Here is a 27,640-nt window from a genome sequence, read left to right as displayed (position 1 = left end):
GAAAACAGCGTCAGCTCTTCTTGTTTGGTAGCACTCTCGCCTCTGAATCAGAAAGTCCCAGATTCGAGCTTGATTCTAGGGAGCACAAAATGCAAGTCTGATGTCCCATTGAAGAACTGAGGGAGCATTGAGTGAAGCTCACTTGCAGCAGCTGCAATTTTTGAATGAGCCAGCAAACAAAGGCCCTGTCTGTTCCCTCAGGTAGATGCGAACGATTCCATGGCTCTATTTTGAATAATTGTTTATTGCAAGTAAGACAGATTATCTTGTCATTATCACATTACTGCTTGTGGAAGTTTGCTGTGTGCAAATTACAATAATGATTACAATTCAAAAGCTCTTCATTCGCTCTGAAGTGCTTTGAGACATCTGGTGGCCATGAAAGGCACTATATAAATGCAAGTCTTTCCACATAGAATAAGTAAACAGTGTTTGAAAAATATACAAGTATTATGCATTCTGGTCACATTAACAACTGCAGAGGGCAAATTGTGCTCAGCATTGCCTAAACAAACCATAGCTTTTCTGTTTGACAATGTCACAACAGCAAACTTTTACTGTAAATTATACTTAATTGATAACATGGTGGACAACAAAAATTCAAGAAAGAGCATGCCAAATTGGAATGTGCAAATAAAACTGTTTGTGGATGCAGTGTCTTTAATTAAACAATAAAAAATGGAAATGTTAATGTACATTTGAAATTGAAGGAAACATATCCCAGAGATGATAATTGGTTGAGTAAGCAATTAGCAGATATGCAAATTTGTAGGATTCATTACAATACAATGCACCACAATAATATATTACAGTACAACAGTCTCAAGGCAGGACCTGATATTCGCCATTTATTTGATAGAAATAAACATCAGATACAGTTACATGCAAAATCAAGTGTGTAAAATTATTCACAACATAACCCATCATAAAAACCATCATAGTTATCCAATGGCAAATCACCTTTTTCATGTTTTTCCACAGGGTTTACTTCTACCTGGCACCAGTTAAACAAAATCACTAGGTGGAAATGTAAGTAAGGAAATCAATCTGGTTGGTGTGATACTATTCTCCAAAAAGTGTCGATTCAGCTTATAAATTCTTTTAAAATAAATTTCTATCACCAAAAGAATGCTTGTGTTAAATAGAAAGGTCTCATTTTGGGGCAATTGAACCTAATTTTCACTGCAAAGTGTAAATGAATGACAACAAATAAGGAAAAAAGGTTACATTCATATAACCACAGCTTGAGGGTGTCCCAAAGTGTGGTCATTGTTGAACTGCAGGAAATGCATGAGGCAATTTGCACATTGCAAGGCATGATCAGCACTATGATAATGACCAGATTGTCTGTTTTGGTGATGTTAGTTGAGCAATTAATAGTCTGGAGAACTTTGGAGATAAGTTATATTAAATAAAGGGATTGGACTCACTACTGAGCTATTGTATCTAGCAAAGAGATAGCTTTATTCAGTATATTGTCCATTTGACTCAGCACAAATCATTGCCCGGTGAAACACTGGTCAGTGGAGAGATTTGTTTTGTACATGATGTGGAATATAATGATAGATTTATCTTTTTTTACCCATGTTTTGGCTGTAATCAGCTACTATGTCAAGACCTAGATTATAAATTGGAATATTTCTGGTCTGTATAGTTTATTTCCACACTAAAACATCTATTGACAAGCTAAGTCAATGGGCGAGGCCGAATATCATTTTTGTATGAAGTATTGAACAAGACAACACAGATGGAATAAGGTGACTCAGTGGGCCTGCAAGGAAACATGCTGAATTATAGTTTATTGATAAAGACTGTTACAAATGACCATCATACCAGGAGGTTGACATAATGGAAACTCCACTGAAGAAGAACAAAGAGTTAGACAAAATTAGTGGAAATCATAGATAGACACAAGCAGAGCTGGTGGACTAGTTAGTGTATTTTCTTTAAAGATAGCTAATAGAATGGCCAAAACAATCCCAAAATATCTAGTATTTCCCCATATTTTAAAAAGTATTTTGACATTGCAGAAAAGCAAAAATATGTGTATATAAGTATATATATATAAAATGCATAAAAATATATGAAATGTCTAATTTGCACAACATTCAATCTATACAACATCCTCTCAAAGGGTATAAGGAGAGAGTGAGAACATGCTACTGAAGTGGATAATCAACCATGGTCATACTGAGTGGCAGAGCAGGCTCTAAGAGTGGAATGGCATAGTCTTGTTGTATTTTCCATGTGTCTTTGGCAGTGTGCTTTTCTTATACTATATGGAATTGATATTAAAACCATACCAGAACATGTGGGCAAATTCTGAGCCAGTAGGACAGTTTGAATTCAACACTGGATATTTATTCTATAACAACTCTGTACTTGTGTAGGCTGCATTCTCACTGATAATTCACACTTTCCTTTGCTTTAAAGTTGTAGTAGTGTAAATGTTAGTCTCAATATATGCTGATGTACTGTGCCATGGAACTGTATGATGTGAGTGTATGACCATGGTTCTCCACATCGGGACATCAAGGAGCGGTGCCAATAAAGTGGTTTCAATGAAAAAGAAGACTCAAAGCATGATTCAACCCAGCCTGTGCTTTGCATCTTCTAGCTATTGCTAAATAGTAGCTTTTAGCCAAGGAATCAGAACAGGGTGCTTGTTCTTGCCTTTCTCAGCTGGAATCTTGAATAGCATGAAGGAGAGGGTAACCAGAAAAAAAGTGAAAAATTAACACAAAAGAAAGAAAATAACCAGTGAATGTGTCAAACCCATCTCCTTTGATGTGTGCAATATGCAATGTGACTCAGGGTTATCTTTCTAACTGAATATGTATATCAAAACATATGTCATTCACCAATTCACCAGTGTACCGCAGCCTTCAGGAAAAGTTCCCTGCAAAGTTGAAAATAGTGTGAATTATATCATTGCTTCAAACATGGAATCTCATTGCATCACTGTAATACACAGTGGTCACACACATGAACATCATTGAAATATAGATGCAGCCATTAATTGAGGGTCAGCTGCAAAGGCTTTTTATACCTCCACAAACTAATTCATATAATACTTCCACCACTACACACTCTCCCGCCATATACCTCCCTCCACCACCCACCAAGATCTAACATAATGTATTGGTTTAGCAGGAAATTCAATGTGTTGTACTGACTGCTGAAAAGTTGATCACAGCAAACATTGCAAAAGAAAACAGTTTCGAGAAAATGCAAAGCTAAAGAAGCAGTTACAGTTTCACACATCATTCCTGACTGTATTGTTCCATCTTGCAGACTTTCTCATCAAAAACATGAGTGTTTTCTAAAAATTGTTTAAAATTGAACACACTTTTGTATTTTGGAAAAATTAAAAGATTGAACGCAAATAACGAGTGAATCTTAAACTAGTAAACTCAATTTTTCTGGTTTGCTGAATTAGCAAGCAGCAACAATTGCAGTCATAGAGTACCTTTTAAAATTATTAGGTGTTTCACAAGAACATTATCAAACAATATGTAACACCTGAAGCCACACAAGTGGGTATGAGCAAAGTTAGTTTCTGTTAGTCATAAATGCAAGATGGAGAAATGCATGTCAGAGAGTCATAGTCATAGAAATGCCCAGCACGGAAACAGACCCTTGTAATATCTTTTATTTCACAAGATTATTTCCTCATAGGTATTCTTATTCACTTATGAACAACAGTCACTTTGATAAGGTGTTATATTGATCCAAGTGTTATTTTGAATGAGTCTCCTATAGCATTGTGCTTGTGGTATGTCAATAATGTGTTGTCTTATTAAAACTAAGTTCAATAGACACCTCCCACCTGTTCATTGCAGAGTCAGAGCTGTCACTTTCTCTGCAAAAACTTATCTCTCTCTCTCCTTCCTTTCACCTTTCAACAGGTGTACTTTGCTCCTGTAAAAAAATATGCTTTCATCTCTCTTCTAACTCACTCCTATTTCTTTTGTTTAGAAATCCAAACAGGATAGACATTATAAATGCATACTTTTGTTTGAAATATGTATTCCATTTGTGATGTCATGTGTTCCCCTTTATCAATGTGGCTTCTGTGCTACGTTCTTGCTGTTTTTCCTGCTATCTGTTTTGCCGTCTATCTGCAATATTTGCAATATCTCATTGCTCCCCAAACTGCCTGTGTCCCTTGCTCTGAAATTTCTAAATATTTTTGTTAACTCCCGAGTTCCCTCATTACTTGATGTTTCTCTAATGCTTTCTTTTCTATGAGTTTTTCTACTATTTTATCTCCACACTGCTTTCATTTTCTGTAGTTGTGACGCTTTCTTCCTTTTCTGTCAAGACAGTTCTTTTCATTCCTACAGATTTACTCTCTGCTTTCCCTGCTGTTCTCTATATCCTGCCATCTTTTGCATCCATTTTCTTTTCTCCTGGTCCCTTCAGTTTCTTCCTCCCTCTCAGACTCTCACAACTATCCCAAGCACTCTAATCCAATGATATTTGAATACAACAGCAGAAGATTTTTCTCAGAATCCCCTGCTAATGTTTCCTCACCAGCAACATGGATTTTCAATGAGCAGCTCCAGTCTCTCTGTTTCCTCCCAACCTCATCCTGAAATAAAGTTCAGAATGTGCTTATTAGAGATAGATTCCAAGATGCTGCATATTAGAGTTGTCTTAAAACAGTGGTTCTTAAACATTTTGGCACTTGAGGAGATGAACTCCAGTAAAGAGATATCATAGTTTCTCACACCCTTAGAACAACATATATTTGATCAGATTGATCAACAAATAAAGTTCTAACTCACTCTCAGTCACTGTTGTTTCCTTCTGCCTGTTAATCCTCTCCCATTTTCTCCCCTTTCCTCTCGATGCCATTTTTTTTTCTTCCCTCCCTCTTAGTTGTTTTTACTCCCCAGGAAGCATGCCAAACAATAATACTCTCAGTCAGGGGCCCATTGATCGAGCTGCTGAGCAATGGTCGCAGCGAGCACCTGGCTGCTCCCAGGAGTTACCACCTGAAAGCTGGGAGGCTGCCCAAATGCAATGTGCACCTTGATTGGCTTTCGGGGCCTCTTGCATTAAGCCAGCAAAACCAAGGAGCTACCCGAGTGAGGATTACAAAGTGAGGGAGGAGAACGCAGTTTTAGTCCCCTACTTTATTCTGGGTGGGGGCAGGAGGTGCATGTTTGTGAACAGCTCGTTTGGGGCGAGCTAGATAAGTGGGTACACCTGCCTTTTTTTAACCAATGGGTTAACTTGAGGAATTTTATTCGTACGCGTACATCAAACTGTTCCGTGTGTCAGCAAGTTTTGTTCTTTAGCTAAAAATGAGTTGATATCTTTTTCCGGGTGGGTGACTCGGAGAGCCGATATGGTTGAAAATTGAACAGAAGGGTAAGGGTATTGTACAAAGGTGCGTGACAAAATGGGAAATAAATAATTACACAGGGAAATAAAAACAGATGCTTAAGTATTTTGGAATGGGTCTGGGTGGGTGTGGACTTGTTGGGCCAAAGGGCCTGTTTCCACACTGTAAGTAATCTAATGTATTCCACTCGAAAGGAGACAAACTATCGTCGTTTCAGTCAATCATAAGGAAAGCTGTTGCAAAAATAAATAAGGTATATAATAGACACCCGAAAGTTAAATGTGCATGTCCCCACATTTATGATTAACTCTCGAGTCTTTGGGTTTCTGAGTGTCCCTCTGGCCAATTGTGTGGTTTGCGGAGTCACCCTCTGGTGCTGGTTAACCCTGTGGCTATTAGGTATTTTTAGATTTGTCAAAATTATCTTGAGATGCGATTTAACTCCGTCATGCTCCATGGGGCTGCCCCTTAGTACGTTCCCGAAGCAACGCCTGTGGCCTGGTGTTTCTGCGGGAGATATACCCTTGAAAGCACTGGCGGAGTGTCCTGAGGCGGGAATTGGAGCGGGCGGGCCTGGTTTGTGCGCTGCTTAGGCGAGCATTCAGGCGGACATTGGCCCTCGGTATGAATGGAGTGATTAATGCAAACCTGAGGTTTTAACTCCATTGGTCTAACGTACTGTCGCCAGGAATCTCGCAAGAAGACACTTAGATAACGGAGCATTTGTGGGCAGGGAACCAGTGCATCCTCAGTCTTCACTTTCCTTCAGCGGTGGCAATTAACCCACGACTGCACTTGAAAGCAACTTTAATTGCAATGAAATTTGGCAAAGACTTGATGTTGTTACCGCCTAACGTCCAGAATCACCAGGCCAGTTCGCGTAAAAAGTTGACAGTGGGATGACCGGATCCCTGGCTCGGTGTTTAGAAAGCGTGCCCCTGACTGAGGTGCCATTAGCCCTGTGGGGCTCGGTGCTGGGAAAATGTGTATCAGTCTGCAGGGATTGGCAGTGCTAATGCAGAGTACAGGCCGGGAGCTCATGGCTGAATAATAACACGCTCAAAGAATTAAATCATTGTAATGATGTCAAATGTAAAGATGCCTCTGTTAGAGAAAATGTTAATACATTTACAAGATCCATACTTTATTCCCAGCAATTAAATACTAAACAAACGTATGTGCACTCAAGTATTGTAGCATGTTTCGAAATCAGTTTATAATTGTTATTCGAAATATAAATTAATAATTGCAGTTTTATCTTTTGGGTAATTGTATGACTTTAGTATGACCGTGAGAGTATTGCTTTATTGTTGGTTATCTGTTTCTATACAGTAATACAGTCTTGGTTTATTTTTCTCATTCTAATTTCTCCACTTCTCCATCACACTTACCTAATGCTTGCTTACGTTCCACTAATACTCCTCCATATGCAGTGTTTATTTTTTTTCATCAGGCATTTTGATTTGCTCCTGTTTCTGAATTATTCGTTTTTGTAAAAGGAGACTGCAAGGTGAATAAATTAGGAAGCTTTTTTTCCCCTTAAAAACAAAGCTCTGTATGTCTCGTGAGTCAACAGTGCTGCTTATAAATCGCTCAATACATCAAAGACATTGTATTTTTAACCGATTGTTACCCAAGGCAAAGGCCAGAGAAAGGTCAAACTGACGCCTGGCACCTCCTCAAGTTTGGAATGTCACTGTTCCACCTCAACACTCTTCCCCTCAACTTGACACTCCTCCAAGCCTGACCAGATCGGTTCTCCAGTTCTCCTATTACCCCGGCATCTTAACATTTGGGACGGGGCTCTGCAGTCAAGGTGAGAATAATAACCCACCCAGAGGCCATTGAACAGCCTTTATTTACAACCCTCGCTGAAGAGGTGTCTGCAAAACAACCAGTCGTCAAAAACAACGCGGTTTATTGCTGGGGAATGAGAACGAGTGACCCGTTTTTAACCGCACCAATTTGATCGTGGCAATTAACTTTTCAAATTAAAGGGGAGAAAATCTCACAACGACGTATGTTTCAGACCAACATAATCAGAAACAGTGCATTTAAATATCCTGAAGAAAATCTCGCCTGTTTCAATCCGTCTCTTGTAGAAGGACAGCCAGTCCCTCTTAAAATTAACTTCAGATGAATAATGTATCTGGTTATTTTGTTTAAATCTGCGTTGTCTTTAGCAACATGTGAAGTTAGATACTGTTGTGAGGCTATAATACTTAAATTCCACTTTACCATCGCATCTCCTAGACTGTGCTAACCCTGGGAAATAGGCTGTAATGGCAGAATTCATTTTATTACAGTGAAAAAAAAGCTAGATAGATGCGCTATTTTAGGAGGTTGCAGATTAGATTTCAAGAGGGTTTAATACAGTCTTTCAGGACAACCACTACAAATGTCATGCCTATTTCTATGCAACCATTCAGGTGTGCAGTAAATTCAAATTATCCCTACAGTTCCTATTTTACGCATATGAAATATGAGAGCGAAGCTGTAACAGTTCCAGAAGCATTTGTATGCCTGTAACATTTGGAACACAAATGACAACAGAAACATAAAATTATGCCGGCGCCTAAAGTTGCCTCGCGAAGCAAGCTTTCCGACAACAGCTCAGTTGAAAGAAGGACCCCGTGTGTATATAAGTTGTTCGGGGATTTCACTAATCAAATTATACAGCAGAACTTGTTTTGAACAGCGTTATCTGTTCTGCTCACATGGATTTAAGGTGCCCAGTCAGTGTCGTCGCCATTTTAATACATTGGTATGCTGGAGTAATTAATGCATTACTGGGGACAATCTTCTACAAACTAATTTATTTGTGTTAATATTTATTAATTGATCGCAACAGTCTGATATCCATCCATCCCCTGCGATAGTGACTTTGTGTTAACAGCTGATAGGCAGACTACCTCTCGATTGCAGGTGCTTAGATAAACACTGTGTTGGACTGAAGCCCCCAAGTGTCGTCCTGATTTTATGGATGCAGTTCCATATATTTTTGTTTTGTAAGAAAAGGCCGTGGTCCTGATTTGTAATTCACACAACAAGGAGCACGCTTAATAATATAATTAATCCATGCAGAAACCGAAAACCGGGGGATATTAGAAATATCTTTGTTCTCTACTCTTCTGTCAAGATGCTCATTCTTACCCAGTGCTTTTCCCTCCCTTAGTAAACCAGAATTTTTTTTTGCCCTAGGACCAGCACTTTCAAATTCAGTCAGAAAGCCCATCATCAGTCACTGATTCCGTACAGGAGGAGAGAGTAATTTCCAACTTAAATCCCTCAGAGCCTCCCATCCGTTCTAAATCCCACATCACCACTCCTTCCACACAGTCCTGACACGCAGCAAGCCAAAGCAGCCGGGTTTTGCTTATGCATTAGCAATTTATTTTGTCTCCCTGACACGTCGCTAACATAAAACCGTAAAATATAAATAAAATATCTCTCCCCCAGCACCAGTTCCTAGCGAGAGAGAGAGAGAAAGAAAATCTGTATCTCCCCGCTGATCCAGAGAAATAAAAATAAAAAAAAAGCCATGGCTTCGATAGTGGCTGTTTTCCCATGCTAGAGTTGCGTTTGCACACACACACACACAAACACACATTCAGACAATGAAGATGGATGAGCTGGGATTGGGATCAGACTCTGGGGGGGACGCCGTTCTCCTCTCCAATATACTCTCTTCCCACCCACCCCCCCCCCCCCACCTCTCTCTCTCTCGTGCATTCTCTTCACTCACTCTCTCCGTGTAAAGCCATTGATAAGCGCCAAAGCCATTTGTATTTCTGCGACCGCCGTTATTCCCAAGCCTGCAGTGTAGCGCCGAGCCTGATCGCAATTTATCAGCCGCTCGCATCAGTTTGTAGCATGTGTTCTTGCCTTCCTCGACATTACACTGATAGTATCATCTGCTGCTGCGGAATCACTCTGGGTAACTCAATATTGGGCGGACAATTTGCCACTTCACCCGCATGTTTTCTGAAAACCCGAATTTTTAGTCTTTCAATTAGGTCTGTTGGCAGAGATGATTAATTAGAGCATTTGCTAAACGTTGGGGCCAGCAGCACAAGGTTCCTGGAGGTGATATGAAGCTGATGGATATCACGACTGATAGCAAAGTTTTGTTTTATATCAGTAAAAGTTTGGTGCTGGATGCGAAAGTAATAAAGGGAGTCAATTTTTTTTTAAAATGACATTGCTGCGTCTTTAGCTGATCGGGGTTTTAGAATGAAAATAGCAGCTGTCCCAATGACTTGACTACAAGGAGATCTATAGGCTCCATCGAATTTCTAAGCCAGGCTGTCAGTGAGTTTTGTAATCGGAAGGCAAACGTTGTGCTGTTTTGGTCAATATCTCGACCCGACTGGCAGATGTTTGGAGGACTAACACTCGTGTCCTGAGAGGAGCCCAATTGCACAGCTCTGCTGAATCAATGGAGCTCGGAGAAAGTTCAAATCCTGACAAGTCCCAACTCTGAAGAGCACGCGAAACAAAACAATGGGCGGGGACACGGAATTCAGATAATGCTGCTTCCACCGTGGGTCATGCTATATTTAAATGATATTGAAAGTGCAATTGAGTAAGAAACCGCAATTCTTTATTAACCTATTCTAATATTCGAAATTACAAACACGCCCACAGCAGTACTGCTCATCACAGCCTGACGCCTGTGTGAAGGTTAAATATCCTCAGAAATAGTTAACTCAAGATTCTTTGCAAATCTGAAACGGCACTATATGCGCGGCTTGTTTACATCTGTACTACCCGGCCCCATTATTCGCCATTTGACTTGGTCTAGTTAAAGTGTACTGTCGGCCAGCTCCCGCCTCAACCCATACTCCTTACCCAGCCCAGCCCGAAAGATATGCAATTTGCCCCGATTATTGTTTGTTTTAGGAACCATGCACTGAGCTTCTGTAAATTCACTGTTGGCGGGTAACGTAAGCAAGATTATAGTGTTTCGAATTAGTCAGGGACGTCCTACTGTCATTTCTGATTTCAATATTTGATATTTAGAATTTCTCTAGTTTGAGAAGAGTTGATTGATTCGTTCGTTCATTTTCTGCATTCACCTGGAAGGGCTATAATTCTATTTAAATCTATAATTTGATCGACCTTCGCAAACTATATTGCAATTTTGCGCGCAGGATCATTAATAATGCAGTGTTGTTCTGTGCTGTTTGAATTGCTCAGGTGACAGTCAAACGTGAGATTGTCAGGAGTGGTGGGACACAGTTCGACTTTATATGTTCCTAGGAACATCTATGATTGACGTATCATTGGCGGTGACGACCAACAGTTGACTTCTTAATCAAACAAAAAGATGTTTCCAAAATGTTGACAGGTCTATAAGTGGAAAGAAATAAGGCAAATGTTCATATAAATTTGGCTGAACTTTGCTTCGAAAGTGACTAAATTCCTATTCACAACTCGCCCGAAGCTGCTCAGACCTGATTTTATGCAGAAGACTATGCAATAATGTACTCTGATAATTATATTATCAACTGGCTATTACGGTTACAAACTTAGTTAACTAGAGAGGAATATTAAACCAGGTAGTAGCGTTTCTGAGGACCAAATCCATATTCACTTTCTGATCATCTCTAAATGTATAAGTCATACTTCCACAATGCTTTCTCTTGTCAATAGTTTGACTGAACATTGGTTTGTTATTTTTTCAGTGTTTTTGTGTAATCCATTAATGGTACACATTTGTGCGCCTTTCTCTCGTCTCCCTGATTTAGACTAATCGCGCTTATTGAAGTCAAGGCACAGAAGAAAGTGCAAAATAGAGTCATAGAACATGGTGGTCAAATGCCTCGGAGTAAAAACGTTGTCCTGTGCTATTTTAATCCAATTATAAGAATCTGACTCGTGTCTTATGTGTTTTGCAACACCCGCGCTAATATTACCTATGTTTCTGACTGCTGCAGCAAATCATATTTATTTACTCAGATAGAGTGATTAAGGTATAATTGCAATCATATCGAAGTATGAAATAGGCACAGAATGCAAGGTTATTCGGCCCTTCGAATCTGTGCAAGATCAAGTTCGGAAACTGCATGTTCTCTTAACATTGAAGCGTTGCAGTTCACACACATATATATATATGAAACTTTAATTATGGTCCATTAATGCGGTAAATGTACACTTTTGGAGTTTAACTCATATCATGGACACAACGTTCCTGTACTATTGGGGATTATGTTCACTGAAGGTTTGGGTCGACAGATCTGGAGAGAAATGTTTTGGAGCGCATTCTGTGTCTTTTAGATGTCTCTTGTCTGGTCTGCCGAACTTTACAGCAGCGCAAAATGGATCAACTCGTGGTCCATTTGATGCAAAGCTGGTGTTAGACTATTCAAGTTCCAGGGAGTTCTTTCACAGTTGTTGTAATCCAGTTGCACTTGGCCGATCACAGTCCCTTAGCTAGCGCGATATATTTCTCGGTTTATCACAAGTGTCACCCACATCTTCCTACAAGAGAGTCTACAAGGATTCCTACAAGGATTTTGATGAGTGAAGTAACCAGTCTGATCGGATAAAGTCACATGTGCAACGGTGTTGGGGTGGGGCGGACGGGAAATGAGACCAAGGTTAAAAGGCAGGAACAATAACGACCTGTCTGCAGACCTGAACTTGACAAATTTCCCTGCGACTTAATTGCAACACTTTCAACATGTTCAGAGTTGTAGTGCCACGGCCACTGGGCCTTTGATTAACCAATAGTGAAATGCCACTCTCCCGTCCACCAGTTTTACCTTGAATCATTTGGTAAGCCAACTTCCCGTTTGTTCCGACAATCCAGCTATTGGAAACCCCAAGTCGAAACAAGATCACGCGAAACCTCTTGGCTGGTGGAGTTTAAATGTATGTAGAATTGTCAAGTTTTGTTTCAACAATGACCCTGGAAGCAGATGGTATAAATCAACTTTTGAAATAGAGCGCAATTATCCCTCGCCTACTTTAAAGCCCTCATGTGGTAACGACTGGCAGCAGGAGGTTAGAAACTGTTGCATTTTTATGAAATGTTGATAATTATTAAGTTTGAATTCAACAATAGTCTGTGAAATCTTGATTTGTACTGCCCCTTTTGTAGTAATTCTATGAAAATATGATCATAAAATACCAACTGCAACTTGGCCTATTCTCACATTAATTCTGCATTGCCTGTGTTCTGCATAGATCATTACAGAGGAGCTAATTTACAAATTGATAGCATCGAGCTCAAAATTGTGTTTTTTATTTCTGTCTGGTCGCTATTAAATCACCTTTCTTACCTAACTGTCGCAAATTGTTCAAACTTACTCGGGTCTATGAAGTGATATTCCATGTATGTCGAATCTTACAAAAAGAAACGTGTTAATTTGAATGACATCTCTAATAATGGATGAAAATAGATTAACGATGGTCCAATTCTCTTTCTCCAACAACTGGACGTCGTTGGGTATTATTGGACTGGTCTTATGCCATGGTCGTTATGTCGCTATATAATGTGTACGTTCACAGAGATACATGTAAGCACATAAAAGTGCTGAACAGTCACGTATATGTTTTAACATTATATTGTATATAAAAGTGAATGCACAGTCCAGGACATGGCTTAGTAAGCGATAAGTTAGTTGTAATATAAAGGGAGGACATAATTAAAATGTTGTAGACGGAGACTGGCGGCACCTATTTGTGGGGACAGGATCGAGAAACCCCTGTCTGTTGAGCTGCGAAGGGCTGAGTTTGTGAATTGCGTTTGGACCTATTAACATTCATACACGTTGACTGGGTGCTCACTTTCAATCGATATCTTCCTCCTCTCCGCGTTGACAGCCACTGGCTGTGACTCTGGCTGCTTGTTCTTGTTGCCAAGAAGGTAAGGAGATACTAGACCTATTCTTACCGCCAGCCTGTGAGCATTCTGCTGATAATCCTCTCCTCTGAATCATCGCCATTTCTGAAGTGCCTGTAAAATCGCTCCCTCAATGATTGTTGCCCTATGGATATTTTAGGGGAGGGGGGGAGGGGATGGGTTGGAAGTGAAAGGGTTAAGACTGGATTCACGCGCCCTGGTTGTAGGTTTAAGTGTCAAGAATGATTATTTGTGTCAACATTTCAACGCTCCACCTCTCGACAGTGGATCGCCGTGATGTTTCTTATAACATCATTTTAAAATACGTAATGAGACGTGCCCGAGTAAGAACACATTCTGCAGTAAAATGGGACAGATTACTTTGCCTTTATACATATTCTATCATGCAAACTGCCTGAGCTCAAGTCGGCCCAACAACCATTTTGCAACGTGTCTGACAATCACTTTACACAATCCACTTTGCGAACCGAAAGTGGATACTTAACATCGGGAAGTTCGTTTACAATGCGGGGTCACTAAGTGAACACCATTTGCAGTGCGGTTATGCTCAGTTGATTACATTTCACTCCAGTAATTTGAAGGAAGAGTGAAGGGAGGTTGCCTGTCTGCGATCGCCGCTCCTGGCCACACTGATGGTGGGTACTTCATGTACAACCGGTGACCAATGGCGCTCACGGTAATTCCCCTCCTCCCCACTTTATCCTTCTCCCCAAGCAAAATAATCTCAATAGCCCTTATCACAGTTTTGTAAACACCTTGTTTCCATAAATTTCAGCGGTTTGCAACCAATCACGTGACTTAAATGGCCTTCTTTCAAGTCAGTTTCACTTTTGTGTAGGCGGCATGGGGTTACAGGATGTGGAGCTTCCACTGTGATCAGTTACTTAACACAAACCGAAGGTGAATTGGGGGGGGGGGGGGCTTGGCAATTTTAGGTTAGCTCCTTAAAGATCACAGGCGAGTTGCTAACTCCACGATGCTGCGGGCTGTCTGAGCTGATTATTTTTTTCACCCAACTGCAAACTCTTTTGATATCGGAAAGAAGCCTGCGCTCCAATAATGTAACCAGATGCTTTGCAGCTGAATAAAATAGTGGAGTAGAGATAGACACGGTGGCCGCAAAGATGTTGCTCATCCCTTATCTCTATTCATTCCTGACCAACACATGTCATCTCCGAGAGAGTCAAAGGAAAAGGGTCCCCAGACAGAAGACTGCAGCTGTCACTGTGCAGTCTGGAGGGCCACGTCCATACTAGCCGCGTTTCTCCCTGCTGCCTGAGAGGAACCCCATGTGCAGAAGGGGTTTATTGATTCTTTTCACTAACGTTTTCACAGGGATTGTGCGTGGGATATAAAGCGAGAAGTGTCTGTTTTAGGGAATCATGGACGGGGCAAAGGAAGCAACCGCTCAATAAAGACGGCGCCAATCTTGCAGAGATAAAAGTTGGTGCCCACTGCATGTCGCCCATCCATTGGGAACGGAATCAGTTTGCCTTACCCCACAATTACGAGAAATTTTCACCCGGGCGGCATCGAGGCTGCAGGGAATAAGGGCGATTTATTTGCACTTTCTTGTGGCTATTTGTCAGAAACAGTACAACTCCTTAGTTCACTGGTTGCAAAACAAAAATGATTTTAGGGGCATGATATATTTCAGGCAAATAGTAAAAACAAACGTGGTTGTACGAAAATAAAATGCTCCGTTTACTACTTGTAGCGAGACCGTAAACTTGTAGGTGTTGAATTTATTGATGATGTCAGTACACATAATAATGCAGCAATCCCCCCATCCCCACCTCACTCCCCATGTCATATTTTCTCCAAAAAGACCGAATAAGAGGCGGTTGTGGCCAGGTTCAACATGGAGAATAGATCAAATTGTAACGCACTGGGGTTTGATGCCAATGAGAAGCTAAAACCGACCGGAAGTAGTAGACCACTTTGTTAAAGTAGGGAACATGACAAGTTTTGTCCAGAGCCAATTAAAAGTTCAAAGTTTCTCTAGCGATCGAGTTGATCCCGTAACCGAGGTGTCAAGATACTCAGAAGACGAGTTAACATATTTCGTACAGTTGCCAAATGAATGTTCATTAACAATGTCTGTGTTCTCTAAGCATTCTGAGTCTGTCGTTCAGGCTATCAAGGGCCATTCGAATAAAGCTGAAAGTGCTGTCTTCCCCGCAGTCTTAAGATCCTGTCTGCGGAAGTCCGTTGTTATTGACTCTTCGGTCATCCTTTGCCTGCTCCTCTGCCTACACCCCTCGAGAAGTAAAGTGAAGGGATCTCCCCATTCTTCAACTACTATAGGTGCTGCAAGAACAGTGCTGCAGACTTTTTTTTTGTTTTGGAAAGTAACGCCAAGCGTCTGAACGGAATGCAAATATTCAACTTTCACGGCGCCCATGGGTTTGGCAGCTGAGATCTATCAACTGCTGAACAGGCTGACTGGAGGCTGAGCCTTTCATGTTGTGCTTCCATCCGCGCTGATGGAATACACGCAGCAAAATAAAAATCAAAAACTTTCATTCCAGCACTAAATATGCAAACATGTTTAAACACTATTTGGCGTCCAGCTCAAGATTAAGCGGGGAAAGAAAACGCCCATTAAACGTCGCAAGTAAGCCTTTCTCTTTGAGTAGACAATTCATCAACAAGTGCAGAGGTGATAAAATGACTTGTTAGGTCTTTCTTATCGTCTGTCACGTTTTGAACGGATACCACTTCAAAGGTTAAGACGTATTTGCAGACAGGGAAAAAAGGGCTCATGCATATGCGAGTTATTTATTGACACACCCCACTGTTGTGCTTGCATTTAACGTCACACACGCCTCCTTTTCCATTTTCACCTGATGATGGGCAAATCTCCATCTCCATGTACTCACCCTTAAATAATATGCTTATTTCACGTTGATTAGTCTGATTAAGGCATCGCTTAACCATCATCAATATGGCTTGTTACTTAATAAAAACAATGCAATTCTGCAATAATCTGTCAAATGACAGAATCATGACACTCCCTATCCCAATTAAAAACTCACTTGAGACAAGGTGCAATCTCTCATTTTTCTTTTCGTTGCTTGCCTCAAAAATCTGCCAAAGAGAAACCAGTGTCTCCCCCCCCCACACACACACACAAAGTCCAAAAGGGCAAAGAGGGCCTGAAACATACATTTTCTTTTTGCGGTTTGTTTTGGTAGTTTGTTTTGCTCTTTCTCTCTCTCTCTCTCAGGCAGACGCTTTCCCCGCGAGACAAGTGCAAGGTTCAAATTGCAACTGGAAAATGGAACAAAGCAGAGAAAGGAAACGGGGAGAAGGGATGCGACGGTGGAAAGTAACATTGAAAAAGAAAATAAAGAGGTAACAACAAGGCGAACTATACCTAAGGCTCAGAAACGGCCGCGGCTTCCGTTATTTCTCGTAAAGGCGAGATGTTGCGAGTCGCAGGAAGGCAGGAAAAAAAGGCTACACTCTCTCATACAAAAAAAACTGTCATAAATTAGCAGTTGCCATGGTAGCCGGGTGGCTGATTGGACGGGGGCGCTGGTGACGCGGCGGGACGTGTGACGGCGATGTGAATAAGGTGTGCGCCGGCTCCAGGAAACATGCAGTCGAGTGAGGGCGTGCGGCGAGCAGAGCAGCAGCAGCTGGTGATTGGCATGTTTATCCACACAACTCCTCTAGCTGTACAGTAAACACGACTGGGGATATTTCTCTTCCAAGACCAGGAAAGTTGAACCATGAAATCAAAATCAATGCTTGCCGCAGGCCTGTCACCCATATGTTATTTCTGGAGTATTTAATATCTATAGATATTACTATTTTGCTAATGGTACATACATACTGCAGTATTATTATAAGAAAACCAAGCAAATAACTTATGAGGCAAAGTTAAACGTTGGCATCTTTGTGCATCATGTTGAAGTAAACAATTTAATACTCCAGAGTGACAGCACTGTTGCTTATAGGTTAGAATAGTGTGTGTGTTTTTTTTATTTTTATTTTGTAGTCATTTCTTTAAGAGGGCGACTGTTGCTCTAGGAGCTCACCTGCGTCGGTTTGCTTTCACTCACATCAGCTACCTCAAAAGAACAAAAACAAAACGCTGGCCACATCATCGATTGGAACCGTCGCCCTTTAATAAGAGCCATTTTAAGGATCAGCCTGGTGGACGTTCGAGGACCTCATTATTACCAGCCAAATATCTAACCGTCAGCTATCTCATTTTCTGGGAACAATCCAAAGACAATGGTGCACTGTGCGGGGTGCGAGAGGCCTATTCTTGATAGGTTTCTATTAAACGTCCTGGACAGAGCTTGGCATGTGAAATGTGTACAGTGCTGCGAATGTAAATGCAATTTAACAGAGAAATGTTTTTCACGAGAAGGAAAGCTCTACTGCAAAAACGACTTCTTTCGGTGAGTGCAATTGTTTTTAAGCCATCGTCAGAATGATGGTGCTCTCTTCTATTCGTACTGTGTAAACTACAAATTACTGTCTTCATTCAGTATGATTGGTTTATTATTTAGTGAGTACACCACATGATTTGTTGCTAATTTAAAAACAGAACCTTTGAGTAATTTTCAGTTTTACGAAGACTCAACCAGAATAAATTGTGGACTGCTAAAAAAATCCTCAGTCCCCCAAATAACTTTATTACTTCGCGATTCGATAAAACAACTGAATTGCATGAGCGTAAAACGTAAAATTCATCCACTTTCGTTCAGTCCTGTCAAGCAACTTTGCTGGTGTGAAATACGGAAAGTGTGTATTCAGCAGGAGATTGTACGGTTTTCTTGCTGAGGCAAATTACAGCCGAGATCAATAACCACGAGTCCTAGAGGAAATCCATTGGCTCTGTCTACCTACTTGTTGTTTTTATTTTATTGTAACGATGTGATAAGTGGTTTTGAATAACAAAGTGTTTACAGAGGAAACCCAGACAAAGGGCGTATGGGCAAACCTTCGTCAGCAATCAACTAAACGAACTGTACAAATACCTGCTCAAATACATTTCTCCCCGCTACGAACAAAAGCCATTGCCAAATGTACAGTCCGTGACACTTAAGAAATAAATTGCATGCTCTAGGACAGCAATGTTCCTGTTGCTTCTTAAGCAACTTATTCTTAGCTAACTTTTCATTGTTCACAACTTTAATTCGCAAATAACATACCGCTCTTCTTTAGGCAAAAAGCCTGACCTGTTTTGCCGTCTCTACAAAAAGGTTTTAACATGTTAGATTTATAACAACTCTTCCCTCAAGATGTAATAGTTGGTTTCAAGTTACAGATGTAAATGTGATCCTTTGCCTATTGCTTATAAACCGGAACCATTGATTGAATTCGCCACCTCCTCAGTTATTATTAATGAATGGTTTAATGTCAAGTTTGGAGACCTTTCTAATCAGGCTCTCCTGAAATCTCCTACCCCCTCCGGGATCATACGCCGTCATCACTTCAATCTGCCGTCACCTGTAAATGACGTAACGTTTATTAATCCAATGATTTTTACATCCAACTTGGACATGAGATTCTTTTTAAAGTGCAGTTTTTGATATAATGTAACTTTGCTTCATAGCGCGTCAATATTTACCAAAATGTTTATCAGTGAATTGTCACTTTTGCAGTATTTCAAACCCTTTTTTTGATTACATAGGTTGATTTTTTTTCCTTAAAAAGAATTACAGGGAAACTTCAGGAAAGTATTTGGTGCTTACCTTTCGTTACATTTCGTTAAGCCTCACGTCCGTCAAGAAATACAAACGTTTCGAAATGTCTTAATATTGAAAATTTCCATCAAACCTTGTAAATGTTGAAATAGTATGAAATAGGATGCTCGTACGGCGACTCTTCCAAGTGGCCTAAACCGCTTTTATCTTCTGATAACACTTTGTCACTATAACTGCAACCAGCTTTTACTTTCACCGATAATTAACCCTTGTTTATTTCAGGAGCATTCCCCCCCCCCCCCCCCCCCCCGTTGCTGTCCCCCATGCTCTGAATTGAAAAGGGACCAAAACATTAAGTGTCAATCCAGTCGATGCAAACAATAATTTCGGTCCGTGGCTGTATGAGGGGCAGAAGGGGCTTAGTCTAGTTGAATATAAAACATTCCCTAAAACATCCGGACACAGATTTTCCATGAATACTGCCTTCCAATGATTTATTTGAGTTAAAAAAAAATGAACAGCTCAATGAACAATCTAATCATAGCAGGTGTATCAGCTCCTATCTTGTGTTGATTTCTGTAGCCTGATAACTGTACACCTACAGGCTGCCTTTATTTTCCGTTTGTGTGTTGGTGGTCACACCCGGACAGTGTAAGTGAACCATCAATATCCCCCAGCCCAAGGTAGGAATGTAATTTAGTCGTTGCGCTTTGCGGTTCTAACCGGCCGGGATTAAGTAGTTAAACTGAATTAAAGTGCAATTTTCTTTGACAACTTCTTTTCTCCTTGTCTGGTGCATGTCAGTCGTTTTGGTACCAAGTGTGCCGGCTGCTATCAGGGTATCTCCCCGAGCGATCTGGTGAGGAGAGCGAGGAGCAAAGTCTTTCACCTGAACTGTTTTACTTGTATGATATGCAACAAGCAACTGTCCACCGGAGAAGAGCTCTACATCATAGACGAAAACAAATTTGTTTGCAAAGACGATTTTCTAAACAGCAATAATTCGAGAGAAAACGGCGCGCTCTCAGGTAAAATCAAGTCCGCACGTGTGCGCTGAAGTCTAAGTGAGAGTAGTCCAGTAACCGTTTAGCTTTACCTTAACGTTATAGAATCGGGGATTAACTCGAATCTCGTGTTTTACAAAGTGAACTACCGTCACCACAAAACAGTGCCCATGCCCAGTCTAAAATGGAGAGGACCGGAAAGTGTTCTGAATTGGACGGATTCGATTGCAAAATTCAGGATGACAGCACTCCCATTTCGAGTCCGCCCCAATTTAACACACATTGGCTCTTAATCTCTTTAAATTCCTCATAAATCCCATGCTCAGTTTTTGCGTCGCAGGGCGAGCAGCAATCCAAACGGTTATCCTGAAGCTTTTCCATCACACTTACCCCTGTGTATCCATTGTATTATTTGATTTCAGTTTAGGCTCTTTGTCAATTTTATTTTCCGTTTTTATATTTTCATCTCAACGTGATTATAAAATGAAAACAAATCTATTTGCGCGAGGGTGGGTGGAAAGCGGATAACTACTTAGAATGTCCGCTATCGTATCGTTTAAATTCGGTGTTATCGAACGCAAGAATCCCGGGACACGGCAGTCCAGAGGGGCGATCTATCAATTACTGTGCGCGCTGTCTGTAATTATCATCGTTTTCCTGCGTTATTTATGTGATGTGAGCTCATACATCATTCCATTTCATTTTGTGTATTGTACAGTAACGGCATGTAGCGATCAAAGTTTATCACCGGATTCTCAAGATCATTTGCAAGATGACACAAAAGACTCAGAAAGCGCCAATATTTCAGATAAAGAGACTGCCATTAACGAGAACGAGGAACAAAACCTGGGAGCGAAGCGCCGCGGTCCGCGCACGACCATCAAAGCAAAGCAGCTAGAAACTCTCAAAGCGGCTTTTGCAGCAACCCCCAAACCGACCAGGCACATCCGAGAGCAGCTCGCTCAGGAGACCGGACTCAATATGAGGGTTATACAGGTAAGAGAGTCCTTTGAAGTGTTCATAGAAAGCACACATTGCGATTTAGGCAAAATACAAAACATGGAGGGAAACGCTGAATCGTGAATAAACAGCGACAAATTATTCAGGGAATCAAAATGTTAGATAATCGGGATGTTTAGCAAGAACAGGTAACCCGGGGAAAGAGACTAAACATGAGTGTTCAGGTAAAAATGGTGAAGCAACAAAGCGTGCAGGTAACGTATACCATTAACTCAGGATAAATCCGCTATATTATGCACACTCAAAAAGAAATGATTTTAGAGGCTGCCAAATCTCAGTGGGTTAAAGTTTTTGAGCCGGGAGAAACTGTCAAAATTCTCGACCAAGAAACGAAGCTCGACATGGGAAGGCGGGTAAGCAATCTGCTTCAATCAGGTCAAGTGCGCGGGTACAGGACCCAGGAAACTGAGGGAGCCCAGAAAAGGCTGCACCCGAGAGGTCTACGCACATGTAACACAGAAACAAAAAGCTGGATAAGTGTGGCATCAGGGCGGCAGGAAGCACGGGCAAAGGAAATCAAAACAAGTGTGCAAAGGAACAGGAAATCTGGTGAATCCCAATGACTGTAGCTGAGAAGGGTTAAATTATAACTGCTCAGGGAGCCAACCCAAGAGAGATGTAAACGGCTCAGCGGTGAACTGAAATGCTTGAGTTAAATGGGAGGGCAGGCGATAAAACCGACTGCAAGAGCGGGAGGACTGAGCTCCAGAATTAAATTGCCATTTGCGTGTGTATGTGAATATGTGAGTCTCTCTCTCACTCACATATTCACATACACACACAAAATCTTCGATTAATTAATAACCGGTTTTGAAGCAACCTTCGTAGAAACGGGGATTCTGGTGTGATGGGGCTAGTATTCACACCGTGGAATAAATGAGGGCCCATATCCTGAAGTGGGTGACGAACAGGGCAAAGCCATCATTTCAGTTGACCCAAGATAAATATAGCACACACCAGCCCAGGTCACCGGTACCAATTACATAATATTGCAGGACATCTGAACTGAGCTTGCCAAATCCTTCCCTGTTTACAAAATAAAATGTACTCTTGAAAATACTCCCCCCCCCCCCCCCCCCGCCGCAACTTGACACAGCTCTGCGCTGATTTATAACCACCACTTTACTCCATTCAATACAACTTTATTAATAGCACGTCTGACTTTTTCTCAACAACAAACTGTAGAATTCAACTGTTATTTAATGACTCCATTATCTCGTTGACGGGCATTGTACTGGCAAACTGGACAAAAAAGCTTACTTCATTTTCATTTGAGTCATTTTGGTGAAGATGGTAAATTCTCCATCCCCGCCCCCACCACAAAAAAATGTCAGTTGAAGCATTATTCCAACACACTTTTCATGCCTTTGAACGCATGAACAGAAAGAAGTCGAGTTTTATTTCAACTGGCAAATGCATTTTAAAATATTGGAATTACATGGGCTGCATATTAGCGTAAAAGTCTGGAATCAAAGGTAAATGTTGAAATGTTCTTCGTGATTGTTGTAGATTTGGCCTGTCTCTGGACAAGTCTTCTGATTTCCTGAAATAGAAAAAAAATCAAACTAATATTTGTAAGATATAAATATTGGTATGTTGCAGTCTGGCGTTAAAAGAAACATTTTAGGGTGTTGCAGGTTTACCTTAGTTCTGAATTATAGGGCTGGAAGTGCATTGTTTGTATTGCAAGTGTGATTTCATATTAATATTGGATTGTAGAAATTAAAGGGAAAAAAGGAATCTCGTGGCTGTTTTGTGCCCCAGGTCTGGTTCCAGAACAGGAGGTCTAAGGAGAGGCGGATGAAGCAGCTGAGTGCTTTAGGGGCTCGTAGACACGCGTTTTTCCGCAGCCCCAGACGGATGAGACCCTTGGGAGATCGCCTCGACGGGGCTGACATGATGGGAAACGGCCCTTTCAATTACTACGGGGGTAAGTCCCAATTCATTTCTATTAAACACTCCCCAGGATGTGCTTAAAAACTGATTACTTATTTAATGAGAAGGACGCTGCAAATTCAGTTTTACAGTCATGTATTGATGGACAATTGAAATACTGCATGAAGTTAGCCATTTATTGATTTTTTATTGACTTGTTCAATCACTGATTGCAGGAAGAGTCTGTTCGTGCTATTTTAAGCCTGAAGTATCTATTTTCTCGCAACGATTTACTTGTCAATGCCAGATCAGTTTCATATGCGGAATCAGCCAAGCAATATTTCCCGCATTCAAGAACAGTCAGAAAATCAGGAAACCCCAATAAATAGCACCTAAACTAGATTGCCCACCAAAAATAATTGACAGAATTTTTTTTTAAAAATTGAAATAATAGAAAAATCTCTCAGTATAAAATAAAACTCCGAAAATGGCATACTGATCCATTGTCAAGGGTTATGTTTACTCCTGATATCCGCACTGGGTATTTAAACAGATAACAGTAGCCTAATTGTTTAAAGTTTTTTTCTACAATTCAAGCTAACCTGACATTGATTACAAGACAAAAATCCCGATCTGGAGTCTAACAGAATGCAAGTTAAATCAGCTAGCATGCCTAAATAAAGAACGTCACAAAGTTAAAAATCGTTGTTTAACTTTAGGGTAAGCTTTGCTGAATTATATTGCTGAATTATATTCAACGTTTACTTGGTTTAACTTCCTATCATAAACATCTCACTTTCTGTGTTGTCTGGGTTGTGCAATGTGAATAAAGCATGTGTACAAGTTATTAAAACCTGTTTATACGACTGCAAACGTTATAATTACAATTTAGAATGGTATGCAATTAGAGTAGGACTTGGTATTGTTTAGTAGGTTTCTGGCTAAATTTTGTGAAGCACATTATATAATTGACTGGATCTTAAAAGTGTAATGAATTTATTGTAGCGTATTATACATTGTATTTGGATACAATCAATACCGAGATATTGAGAAAGCACATTTGATACAATTTCGCTAAATAGTGATCTGCAATAACAATTGTGAACTTTTCTAAGACAAAGTTTCCATGTTTGTTTCATGATGGGCTGGTGGGGCTTCTAATGGATGGTAAACAACAGACTTACTGTTTCTATGATGACGAGAACACAGGGGAACAATAAACAAACAGGAGGGAAGGGGGTTAAGTAATATGGCGTCAATGTAAGTGGGAGGCTCTTAACAATGCCCGAGCGCGAATCTTAAATTTCATCAACCCTTTACTGCTAAAACCACTTCCCTTCACCAATCCACTTTTGAATTTCAGTCATTGCTTTGCACTTTTTCCCATTTGTCCCGAAAGAAAGGTGTGCTATAGATGGGAAAGAAAATGACCACATTGATGCTGTTACTTTTTAAATATGAATCATAACTATTGTAAGTTTTTTTTTCAACTTTCAAATGAGTTGTGCTGGCAGTTCATTGCTGCTACCGCGTCAGCCAAGTACTTTTGAAAGAGAATATTTGGAATAATGTTTTACACGCAGCTTTAAGCGGGTCAGCTGCTCGGATTTCCCCTTCTTCGACCTTGTATTGAAACGGGGCACGGTTAAAATGAGGTCGGATGTGATCGTCTGTTTTGAAGTTTACTATCTAATTATTTGGTGATTTTGAAATGGCAGCATAATTTTCATTCGTATTTAGCGGCCAGTTTAAGTAAGCGAACTCTCAGTTTTATTTACTTGTGTAAATTAGCAAATATTCAGGCTGAATTGAAAAGGAACCAATCATCTGCAGGACACTGCAACAAGCATTTCAATTTAAAAATGCATTTTACAGGGAGAAAACAGACCCTGATACATTTCAGAAAATCATTCAAAATAACCAACTGCCAATTTTTTTTTGGATGCTGTTTTTTTTAAAATGACGATCATTAAAATTTTACGGGGTAGAATATGTTGGTTCCTAACCCATTGTTCTGGATGCTCGGATGTTTGAATAATGCTATTGGGAATATTTTGCATTAATACCTGTGGAGTATTAGACAGCAGTCTAGTTTCAGAATATATTATTGAATTTAGTGACTAGTAAAGTGCAAGCAAGGGACTTTAAACCTCAGCTCCGCGTGTCTCTCAAAATCTTTCCAGCTCCAATGGTTGGACGGCAGGTTGTCATGTGCTGAATGTTTTGCAATGACTAGTTGAGCGGTAGTTTTCTGAGAGCGGTTGCGTTTGTGTAAAATGAGTGAGCATTATTCAAAAAGTGGGACCCTGCTGCGCCAGACCTTCTGTGTGATAGGGATTGATAACACAGAATAGTTTCCCAAGCGTTTGTTTGCAATCACATCTGTTTCATTTTTCATTTAAGAGATGAAATCTTGAGAGGGTGGATAAACAAGACATCAGTCTGATTTATAAATGGGACATGAATTAGAACAAAAAAAAAACATTTGATTGCTGTTTGCCTTGCATGGTGCGCGTCACACTGTGCACTCAGAGTAATTCTGATCAACCGACTTTGGGGATGGTAAAATGTAAGGGTCATTAACTAAAAGAGAAAATAATTCACTGTGTTACAAAAAAATGTTCTGATTTTATTGTCCGTTACATAGCTCTGAAAGAATTTAATTTTCAATAGATGAAGCAAATATTTATTCAAATTCCTAGATTTTTGTCAATATTATACACGTCGAAGCAGAGACACGTCGAATCTTAAGGCCTATCTTTAAATCTAAAAGTATTGTTGCCCTTTGCATAGTAACCCTATTTTATTTCAAAATGCTCCCACAACAGCATGTAGGCATCCCAAAGGCCAGAGAAAGTGTAGTTTCTGATCACAATCTGGTATTGAGAGCAGATAAACTCCTGTGAACTTGATGAAGTATAATAATAAATGCAATAATTTGGAAAGGCATATTCATGACTTTATGCTGCCAGGGGAATATATGTAATGGTGTGCCGGTTGAATGACAAATTTCGAGTTTGGTGTTTTAAAAGCTTATTCCATGTTAAGGAGCTAGCTATATTTTAAGCAGCTCCCATCCCCCCGTTTCGCAAAGGAGATCAGGTAAAGTTGCAAAACGTTCAAATTACTGGCCACGTAGTAAATTCCAGCCTGCAAACTCTCCTTACTGTGAGTTTTAAATTATTTTGCAGAATTTTAATGTGTGAGAACGATCGCGATTCTACTTTGATTTCATGTGTCTCGCGTTTTTTTTTCAATAACGCATTACTGATAACTCCAACAAAAGCAATTCAGTCAGATTGCAGCGTTTATTTATCCTACTCGTATTTATATTGGACTTATTGAAACTCCAATGTGTACATACCATTGTCTGAGGCTGCGTGAGGATGGTTTGTATTTATATTTAGTTGTTGTTTTTGTTCCCCTCCTCAGATTATCAGACTGAATATTATGGTCCTGGAGGCAATTATGATTTCTTTCCTCAAGGTCCCCCCTCGTCTCAAGCTCAGACTCCAGTGGATCTGGGTTTTGTGCCCTCTTCTGGGCCTGGGGCGACCCCACTCGGCGGACTCGAGCATCCACTACCCGGCCATCACCCAAGCAACCTGCCGGGTCCAGGCGACAGTCAGAGGTTCACCGACATGATCTCTCACTCTCACGGTGACTCTCCGAGCCCCGAACCGGGTCTAACAGGACCGTCAATGCACTCGATGGCGGCGGATGTGTTCGGGCCGGGTCCCAGTCCGTCCTTCTCCCTCACCAATGGGGGATACACCAGCCACTTGTCACATCCACCTCCGGAAATGAACGAGACTGCCGTTTGGTAACGACTTCCGACTCCGCGAAAATTGTTGATTTAAAGTCAAGGGACAATATTGACAATTCTGTCCCTCTCTCCCTCTGCTCCATCCCAACCCCAAAGACAATGCGTTGCCCGGACAGCAAGAACAAGGCGAGATTTTCAAAGCTCGTTACGTCAGATATCGAAACAATAATCATATTTTTTAAAAAAACTTCAATCAAGGAGAATATTAGAACGAGCTTACACAATGACAGCGTCTTAAGAAGGGCGACGAATGCTGGGATTCCAAAACCCAAAAGGAACAAATTTCAGAATGACCTCGAAAAGATAATAGCGTCTGGGAGCCCTCAAGACTTCAACGCAAACTATTCTACCTACACCAAGCTGAACAACAAATGAAAAGCTCATTAATAAACTGAAAGAGTCTACTGTTTACGTATTATATTTAATTCAGGACGTTAATGTTTTAGAAAACATTTTAGAACCTCTTGATCTGAATTGAAGAAACGGGCATCAAGTAACCAAACTTTTTTTGTTTCCAAAAAATGTACAAAAAGGTTTGTTGGAGTTGTGGTTCACATCTCCACTTTGTACAAAGTGTTTTTTTTTGCGTATGTTTACAAAAGTGGAAAACAAACTAGAAAGGTGCCAAATAGATAAGTCATAGCACAATTACTGTAGGTGCACTGCACCATCCACTGGAGAAAGTGTTCGGAAAGAGAGTGTTAAAAATATACTTTCAGCTAATTTTTAGCTCTCTCATAGGATTCATTCATATTGTTAATAATGCCCATATAGATTCATACAGGATTTTATTTTTGTGTCTTACAGAAACGAAAGGTCAAATATTTAAACAATTTTACTACATGGTCAAATATGCAGTCGATAGCTGCTACGTTTTGCTTTATACAGTATAGGATTCCTCATGATATCATTTTTGTCATAATAGGCCTAAGCTTCTGTGACCTCCGTTGCATATTAGACCATTCACTGTATAAATGAAAACATGTTGAATAAATTTGTGACTTTTTAATAAAAAAGCGATGTTTT

The 27,640-nt window shown here is 40.5% G+C and overlaps 1 protein-coding gene and 1 long non-coding RNA gene across 3 annotated transcripts; one reads left to right on the top strand and one right to left on the bottom strand.

Moving 5' to 3' along the window:
* On the bottom strand, positions 1-16,658 carry LOC122564026 (uncharacterized). The gene is made up of 4 exons (XR_015752338.1): positions 16,603-16,658; positions 12,121-12,266; positions 4,537-4,594; positions 1-2,899 (listed from the first exon to the last, which is right to left on the bottom strand). It is a non-coding gene; the product is annotated as an uncharacterized LOC122564026 (long non-coding RNA).
* LOC122564023 (LIM/homeobox protein Lhx1-like) lies at positions 16,379-27,640 on the top strand. 2 transcript variants are annotated; one of them, XM_087977366.1, is made up of 6 exons: positions 16,379-16,580; positions 17,299-17,638; positions 19,694-19,917; positions 20,612-20,889; positions 22,678-22,843; positions 26,221-27,640. In XM_087977366.1, the coding sequence occupies exons 2-6, from the start codon at positions 17,469-17,471 to the stop codon at positions 26,613-26,615; spliced, it is 1,233 nt and encodes a 410-aa protein (XP_087833492.1). In that variant the 5' UTR covers positions 16,379-16,580; positions 17,299-17,468; the 3' UTR covers positions 26,616-27,640. The 2 variants fall into 2 exon arrangements, with proteins under 2 accessions (XP_087833492.1, XP_043574411.1); XM_043718476.2 differs by lacking the exon at positions 16,379-16,580 and having other exon boundaries at positions 16,889-17,638.

This window comes from Chiloscyllium plagiosum, unplaced genomic scaffold, assembly GCF_037043375.1.
Source record: "Chiloscyllium plagiosum isolate Xiang-an unplaced genomic scaffold, Cpla_swu_hap1 HiC_scaffold_31, whole genome shotgun sequence".
NCBI lineage: Eukaryota > Metazoa > Chordata > Chondrichthyes > Orectolobiformes > Hemiscylliidae > Chiloscyllium > Chiloscyllium plagiosum.
Note: the sequence above shows the minus strand (reverse complement) of the source record. Positions and strands in the feature narration are given on the sequence as shown.